Raw genomic sequence first — 9,178 nt, forward strand, 5'->3', positions numbered from 1 at the left:
AAACGTATTTAACTTTTATGAATTTCCCACTGTTAACGCATAGTTCTTCAACACTTTTTCCAAGGTTACAGTTTTTGTTATATTAAAGCTAATCAACAAACATTCGAACAATGGTTCTGTAAAAAAACTGAAAAGGTTCCTTTTTGGGACACGGTTGATAATTTGGCCCAAGCCAAACGGTCGAAATCGGCCTAATGACAAAACCTGGTGAGTCAATTATCGATTGCTTGGTGTTGAGACTGTTCATGAACTACGTGCCACGCACTAGTGGCGCACCTATACAACCAACAGAACCGTGATCAAAAAGGGAAGGTTCTTTCAGACAGAATAATGAGCTTGCAGCGCATTACGCTTTACTTGTTCTCCCTTGCGACATGCAGCTATAGCTTGGTTGATAGAGACCAGGCGCAATGCTCTATGTGATGACAGGTAGATGTACATAAAAAGTGGCAGCGACGTTGGTTTTATGTAAGTGCAAAGCCTCTATGTGACGCTTTGCAGAAGCCGGTGTGGGATTTGGCGTGATGTCCCACAATTGAGTTAACGTGGTTAGAGTTTCTTTGAACCGGGCAAACTTCTTGTCCGTTGCCTTATTGACCCACTGATGCAATCTATACATCGAAATCAATAGCTTTCGGTGTATTGCAACCAAGTGACGTGATCGAGTCAAGGGCGCAGTCAAACTATGCCTTTTCGAACCAGTTCAGGCCTTCGGTGTATAGCATACGTAAAAATATAAAGCTGTTAGGATTGATTTTGCAGGAAAACGAACACTCATTTACTGACATAGTTTGGTGATAGGATAAGGTTTATTTGTCCGGTTGGTAAAGGTTCTGTCGCCGAAATGCCGTTTCGAAAAAAGAAAAGTGGCTCTGCTCTGCAGGCCTTGGCGTGGTGAGTTTCATGGTTTGGACTAAAGACTTTCATATATTCAGAAAAAAAAATTTGTTAAGAAAAAGGCAACTTAGTTGAAAACAAAATGTGCTTTTCATTAAAACCACATTTGTTGAAAGAAAATCCGTTCTAGTTCTTCCCGAACGCCGTATCTGGGTGAAGTTTTTTTGTTAGAAAGTAGCGAAGCTCATTTAACAACAATAGCAGATTTGCATTTCTCTGATGAGGGCCGGGCGGTAAAGTGCGCGTTCGCGATTAGCCCTTGCGTAAATAAATTATTTAATGTCGCCTGGACGCACGCCCACCGAGCTGGCGTAAAAAATTCATGAGAACACGGATAATCAGTGATGAGTACAGGCGCACGTTACATTCCAAGTCTTTTTGCTCTTGGACGTCGCATACACAGCAATGACCGTTCAGGGACAGGAAAAGAAACAATAGGCTCCTCAGACCCAGGACCAAAGACAAAGGGGACAAGTGTAACAATACGGTTTGGTCCAAAATTTTGAATCATTGTTCGATAAATCCATGTACACGAAGAAGATTAATTAAGGACCGCTTGTTTAAATGCAAAGCGAAAACGAACCCGTGCGTTTTTGTGGACATGCTCGCTCACAGTTTCAAGGGCAGTAAATGCCAACGAAAGTCGTGGATTACGTATCAGTAATAAATCGAAAGCAAAAGAGCTTTAAATAAAGACTACTGTGACGTCTGGTGACGTCGGAGGACATTTTCGGACGTCACAGGAAAACGTGAAATCAACATCTTTCTATTGAATTTTTCAAAAGGTAAAGAATCAGGTTTATACACGTGTAGTTAATAAGTGTTTGTGGACAACATTACTTTTGTGCACTCTACACGGTTCCACGTTTTCATTGTTTGTCGCAAACGAACACCAAAGGGAACAGCGTGTGTGTTACTCAACGGTCCAAAGGACGCGTTGAATGGCGGCGCCTCTCCAATAATGCTACGTCACGTCATCAAAGTAGACATGAAAATATATTAGGCATGACTGCCCCGTGCATCGCGACACAACGCAATAAGCAGCCAGCTATGTCTCCCGTCAAGTGATCGATTTTAATTATGCGCGCAAATGCCTTGAAATTGTACCTTGTGTCATATCGCCTATCTCGTATTACTGTCAGTCGGCCAGGTCGACATAGAAAAATTCAAAGCCCCGATATGGAGAGACACGAAACAATTAGAAGGAGGTTTTCCAAAAGGTTAAGTTGTTTAGAACATTTCCATCAACTAAGCTTTTGAAACTGCTGAGTAGATGTTTTTTCAAAATATGTATCTATAAATAAAATGTATAATGTGGATCAAAGAGCCTTATTCCCTCATTAGCTGTCAACATTCAAACTCGTAATTGGTAGGTTGTGGTTAGTTAACAAAAGACCATCAAAGTTCCCGAGTAAAGATACCATTTCTACAATCGGTGTTTTTACAGGATAAAGCATTTTTTTATATAAAAACATGCTCTTGATTAACCAATTGTAGAAGTTTTAACATTAAGTTTGAATATCATCAGGTATTCGGGAGGCTCCATGTCCGTTCCCATAACCAAATTCTCTCTGCGAATGTACGGAAGCAAAAAAGCAGTTGAGCAAGAGCAAAAACGACAAGAAAAAGCTGGATTTTTTGTGATACACCCATATTCGAATTTCAGGTAAGTTACTGTAGTATATGGAGCATGGATTTTTAGTGCTCATATACTTTAAATTATACTGAATAGAAAACAGTAGTTCGCTGACGTCGTTTTTTGTGCATTTATACTTTTGAAAACCCATTCATTTTTCATGTTCTGAAAGCAACACGATACGTTGAATTAATTAAGAATCGATTCGTACCTTTCTATAGGTTTTATTGGGACTTCGTAACGCTTATACTGCTGATTATAAGCATGCTCATAATCCCGATAGCAATCACGTTCTTTAACGAAAAGATGACAACGGACACCGGGTGGATAACATTTAATCTGTGCATGGATTTTTGGTAAGTTCCTGAACAGCAAGGACAAATGAACTTATAACAAAAGGAATCAACAATATATGATAGCCAACTTAAGTCAGTATATAGACTGGTAAAGCGGGCATTAACTCGAATATACCCTTTGTTGTTAACGTAACGTGGCATTATATGAACAAGCAAAGTATAAGTTAGGCCGTGGGCTTTTCTCTTTTGGCTAAACAAATTAATTGGATTCATCGAACTGTTGTTTTAAGATATATTTTTTAGCAATATCGCTCAACAATAGAACAAAATTTAGTATGTGATATCCATAACTTAACTTAACAAAATCGACGTTCGAAATCTGTTTTTTGTGTAAATAATGCGCATTTCCAATCTCACTTTTTGGAAACTACGCCTTTCAGGTTTCTCGCCGATATTGTGATGAACTTTCATACTGGAATTATAGTGGAATCAGGTGACAGCGAAGTAATTCTTGACTTAACAACTATACGAACACGTTATCTGCGGTCTTGGTTTGCAATTGACCTTGTTTCAACCTTGCCCGTCGACTACATCCTTCAGGTAAAAATTATTCATTTTTATCTATTGCATTCGTCATTACACTTCAAAGAGAAATGTTTTTTATTCTGTATTGCTTCTAATAGTCGTGAGCGCGAGGCACAGAAAATTGATATGACCAAATATAAGTGGAGAAACTATCGTTACATAGGAAAATCATACCACGGGGTCATTCAACTAAAAAAATTGTACCTTGAAAAAATTTGTTTTAATTTTGATTAAAAATAGACTCATCTTCTGGCATAAAATTACCGCAGATCAGTCTATTTTAAATTGTACTGTGCCTGGCAGCAATAGTAGTGCAATTTAATTTTGTTTGTTCGCGTCGCCTCTGCGCAGTTTTTGGTTCAAAGTTGGAAATGAATCCACGAAAACAGTCATGAATAATATACCAGCGACAAAAATGTGTTCACAAGTTTAATAAATTGAGAAACTGAATAATAAGGACAGTTATTTCAATTATTATTTTTTTATTATACAGCACGTCATTGTATTCCACAGGTTACGAGCGGAGGTTCAGCGAGTGCCAGCGCTTCTCGTGCAATGAAACTCTTCCGCTTCGTCAAGTTCATTAGTTTGCTTCGACTTCTTCGCATCAGTCGCCTAATCAGATACGTCCATCAGTGGGAACAGGTAAACCTTCACTTCACAATACTTAGTTGTTTACCTCAACCATATGCTCGTTCGTGTTTTCACCACTCAGTCATAACGCCATGACCGACGGCTTAAATTATGGATTATTGGGTCAGGAGTCTGTGTGATTAGAAGTCTGAGACGAGCGCAAATGGCTGGAATTTGCAAGTTTCACATGTTTATTTCATGTATTTGCAGATTGTTGGTATGCAGTACGACTTGGCTGTGGCTGCCGTGCGCATCTTTAACTTGGTGTGTTTGATGTTATTGATCGGGCACTGGAACGGTTGCCTGCAGTTCCTCGTTCCTATGCTCTACGACTTCCCGAATAGTTCGTGGATAGTGTTGGATCATTTGCTGGTGAGAAAACTTTGCAGGTTGTGTTGTTATACACAATGCAAAGTGTGTTGTTTAACTCGATGCGTATTGTGCGTGGAATTTTATTACATTTAGCGGTTACATGTTGTTTCTAACCCTTCCATGGCACTTTAAATGAGCACTGAGGAAGACTCTACCATGTCCAGTAACTTGTCCTATTTTGAAACGAGCTGATGGAAACTAGCAGAAAATTTCTTCTGCAGGTCATGTCAAGACTCGTGCACCCAATTTAAAGGGCACACCGCAAATTAACTCCTTGGCACTTATAAATTGCAAAATCGTCGCTACCTTGACGCACCCCATAATCAATTGATCGTTTCATTTTGCCGACTGCACGATCGATAGACAAAGTGATACCGCTGTGGTGTCCAGCTTGATTATCCACCTAGTCTGCATTAACACATTTCGTACATCGATCGTAAGGACAGCAAGCTACTTAATTGCGTGACAAGGAAAAAATGCTACAAAAGCACAAAAAGTTACAGTTAAGAACTAAGGAGCACATCCAGTTTAAATGTAACGACTTTGGCAATCGATAAAACGTTGCAACCGGTTTGTTGAAAGTGTCCAACATTTAACCATAGTTTTTATTGCCTGTTATCTTGAAACTTGTTTTATTTTATGCAAGCTTTTTGGCAATATTCACACGCACAAATCAAACACGGGATCAAGAGAACGAAAAACATAAAGGGCACCTAATGTCTAACGTTGCTCTCGAATGCGCACGGATAAATTTATTACGAAACACCTGTTGCGGTGCGCATATACCTTAGATGTGGCATTGTTTGGCATGCGAAAACTCAATTGCGAGAAAAGTATGGTGTATATTTACTTGGAGCTATTTTCAACAGTGTAAAAAAAATCGTTAAAAATCATGTTTAAATGTGTGACATTTGTATCGAAAGAACATCAAAAAAGTGAAATAACGGTTTTACGGAAAAAAAGAATATCCCAAATGTCAGGAATATGTGGCAAGGATTAACATTTCCATTTTGGGAGTTTTACGATGCTGCGCAAACGGATGAACATATTTTTCTGTGCTTCCTTATGTGCCTAGAACTTCTTTATGTGCCTAGAAAAACTATTTAAATACCAAAGACCATTGACCTGGACAGAAAAGGTTCACGTTTCACTGTAGATGAGAGGTTTAATGCGAACCAATGTTTTAGGATAAACCTTGGCCTGAGCAGTACTCTTGGTGCATGTTCAAGGCGATGTCACATATGTTGTGTATTGGCTATGGTCAACAACCACCACAGAACTTGATGGATTTATGGATGACAATGCTTTCCATGGTGTCAGGTAAGGTCTTATCAACTATGAGTAAATTAAGAACTGATCCAACAGCTGTCCTGAACTGGCAGGCGCGGTGTGTTTTGCGATGTTTATTGGACACGCCACAGCTTTGATCCAATCCATGGATTCTTCAAAGCGCCAGTACAAGGAAAAGGTTAGTTTGTGCAAGCCTGGTTTGTATTTTTGCCAAACTTCATACTGTTAAGAGGACTGTCGTTTTGTATATACACCATCGATCTATGATGTTGTGAGAATAATTATAAAAAACTTTATTTATACATGCATTCAAAAGCCGAACGTAAAGTAGAACAAATTTTGATTTTGCACGCATTTTCTTCACACCAGCAAACGTAGAAAGTCATCCGGCACCAGAAAAGTGGCAACCGATCAATTATACTGAACATAATAAAGCACTTACGCATTTCGCCTGCGTTTCTACTCACGCATTCCCCCAATTCTTAACTAAATCTAATAAAAAAAACGCAAGTTGGAGGATAAATGATTAGCAATAAAAAAAAAATAATTTTAGTACATTGATAATAAACAGATCATCTTTTACAAATTTATAAATTTGGGACTTTATATGGCGGTACCGTAGGCCTATTACCGACCAATTCCCATTCGGTCCTGAGGAAAGTATGCATCTTTCATGCCCAATAGTAATTATTGAGTCCTTAAACGCATTTGCGCGCGCAGTACATGCAAGTAAAGGAATACATGAGGTTCCGCCGGTTGCCGAAGGCTCTACGCTCACGTGTATACGGATACTACGAAAATCGATTCCAGGGCAAAATGTTTGACGAACAAGGGATACTCGACGAGCTTTCCAACAACTTGAGAGAGGTGTTATACGTTTTTGTCCCTTCCTATAGAAACACGCTAACTCCTTACTTTTCTTCCCTGTCAGGAAATAGTAAACTTCAACTGCCGCCACTTGGTGGCGTCCGTGCCGTTTTTCAACAACGCCGATCATGATTTCGTGACAGAAGTGGTGCAGAAGCTCAAGTACGAATTTTTCCAGCCGAAAGGTGCTTGGCGAAACAAAACAATAGTAAATTGTTGCCATTGACGAAACTATTTGAAGTTTTGAACCACACATAACTTTGTCTAAATACTTTTTGGTAATGAAATTCGAGCTGCGATTCTGTACTGTTTTTAGTTGTTTTGATCTGTATTTCGTGACATGTTAATGTCATGTGCATGTTTCCTAAGCTAATCACAACCGTCCTTGGTAGATGTTATTGTGAGGGAAGGAGCAGTTGGAAAAAAGATGTATTTCATTCAACACGGTGTTGTGGAAATTCGAAAAAGTCAACTTCCAGATCCGATTAAGCAGCTGTCGGATGGATCTTACTTTGGAGGCAAGTTTGAGTTGGTTCTGCTGTAAAATCTGTAAACCGAGAAAAATCAGTTTTACCAACATTTTAATACTCGACCCAAAGTGTTTTGGCTGCCTTTCGCACCGCAATGCTTTAGTTGATATAACCAACTGATTTCCATTACAGAGATTTGCCTTTTGATCAACGACAGAAGAGTGGCTTCTGTGATTGCTGTTTGTTTTTGTTCCACTTACTCCCTGCACGTGGATGATTTCAACTACCTACTTTCCGAACATCCAGTTATGCGTCAGACTCTTGAACGCGTTGCAGCGGAGAGATTGTCAAGTTTGGGTGAGCGACGACTGTCCAATAATCTATTTTGGCATGGAAGTAATGGGTCATGTTTATTTAACCTCTGAAAAACGAACCAAGGTTTTCTAACTTAGCCAATAGCTTTAATAAAAGATTGAAGACTGTTCAGTGAATTTCGCTTTTAAAGAAAGGTAGGAATCTTTTTTACGGTATTTGCGTTCTTCTGTTTAGGACAACACAGCAATGTTCTCGATGAGCGAGTGAAAAATTCGAACGATCTTAATTCTGAGGCCAAAGATCTGGTGGAGGAGATTGTTAAACACGACAAGAGGCCGACCAACTCGGTGCGTTCTTATCAATAGCAAATTATGTAGACACCCAATTTATACCCAAGTTATTTTTAGGTAAAACATGCGGGACCCTACCGGGGAAAACCTCATTTCAACGTCTTACAATCTACAGAATCGCATATTACCAAAAGGTGCATAGTTGTAGCAATAGGTTTTACTAATGTTCAGGTAAAACTGTAATAAAACATTGATTTTACTCTTCAGTAAGTCTGTTGGTGCAGACATCAACGTCGTAATAGGCGGAAGCACACCCATTAGACAGCGAAAGGCGTCTTTCTTACTTAAGGTAAGTCACACTCACCTTAACATTGCCTTAGAACTGATGTCTGACAGGTATCGATTTTTAATGATATGCCATATATTGATACAAACTTTGTTGCTGTCCTCATCCCGTAGGCTTTCGTTTAAATACACTTGATGACTTGTGCAGATTATACAGCCAGTAAGGCTAGTTCTCTGTTTAATAAATAAACAAAAACAATATGTAAATTCCGTAACCGGTTGGCGCATGACAAGTAAAGGCGAAAAGAAACGAATCATATCAACAATGAGTATCCACATACAGGCATTTGACAAGGGAAGTTCAACCTGCATCGCTGAACCACGGAGTGATGGCGAGAAATCAACGCCGCGAAAACGTCTCTCGACCTGCTCTGATCACCTCTTCCCAGTTCTGCGGCCAAAGCGGAGCAGCCCGCTTCGAGGTAAAATCCAGCGCACCAAACCCTTCACGTACATCCAGGGACGACGAGGAAAGCCCAAGGCCGCGAAAAAGCGAGATAGTTTCGAGACGGCGTCGGAGGGCTGCGCAGTCGAATGCAAAACAGAAATTACAGGGCTGACGGATTCAATTGGATCTAAAGAAAGTTTGAGCGAATCATGCCGGAACGACGATGGCGTGGTAAAGTTGGAGAGAATGGTGCCCACCGTTGTTGTAGTGGACGTGGAACCAGAGGCGAATGGCATTCATGCGGACATAGAACCAAGGGAAGTAAAATCGAAGCAGAATTCGGTCGACTTGGAGTTGGGGGAAACGAAAATTTCTTCTCCGCCTAACGGCAAAAAAATTCGACCACGAGTGGGCGCCAGCGAGGCTTGTTCAACCAAAAAAACAGGTACGGAAGTGGCGAACGGAATCAGCAAGACGCACTGCGATCACCAAGAAAACGCGGTTTAAATATAATCCCAATGGGAATCACATAACTTTTTTAGTATAGTCGTCGAATACGAACCAACTGGGGGAATAACATTATCCCCAGAGGTTTTGTAAAGTTTCACCAGTTCGTTTTGTCCTTTGACACGCTGCATGACATTGGAACCAACGTGAGTGAAAATGAGTTGCGGGCGGGTAACTCACGACAGGCATGCGCAGTGGAAGCGCAGCGTCCTGCAAAAAAAAAACGATTTCCACTCACCGCCCGTCAGCGGTTTATGAATAGCGTGTCGACTTCCTTCGATTGTGAA

At 40.2% G+C, this 9,178-nt stretch overlaps 1 protein-coding gene across 1 annotated transcript; it reads left to right on the forward strand.

Annotated features, from left to right (window-relative positions):
* Positions 1–844: 844 nt before the first annotated feature.
* LOC145898137 (potassium/sodium hyperpolarization-activated cyclic nucleotide-gated channel 3-like) lies at positions 845–8,891 on the forward strand. Its single transcript, XM_082986571.1, has 16 exons — positions 845–894; positions 2,426–2,563; positions 2,755–2,889; positions 3,270–3,429; positions 3,928–4,059; positions 4,258–4,419; positions 5,607–5,739; positions 5,802–5,887; positions 6,430–6,576; positions 6,641–6,761; positions 6,969–7,094; positions 7,239–7,403; positions 7,596–7,708; positions 7,769–7,845; positions 7,919–8,000; positions 8,280–8,891. Exons 1-16 carry the CDS (start codon positions 845–847, stop codon positions 8,889–8,891), a joined length of 2,439 nt encoding a protein of 812 aa, XP_082842697.1.
* Positions 8,892–9,178: the final 287 nt, after the last annotated feature.

This window comes from Ascidia mentula, chromosome 4, assembly GCF_947561715.1.
Source record: "Ascidia mentula chromosome 4, kaAscMent1.1, whole genome shotgun sequence".
NCBI lineage: Eukaryota > Metazoa > Chordata > Ascidiacea > Phlebobranchia > Ascidiidae > Ascidia > Ascidia mentula.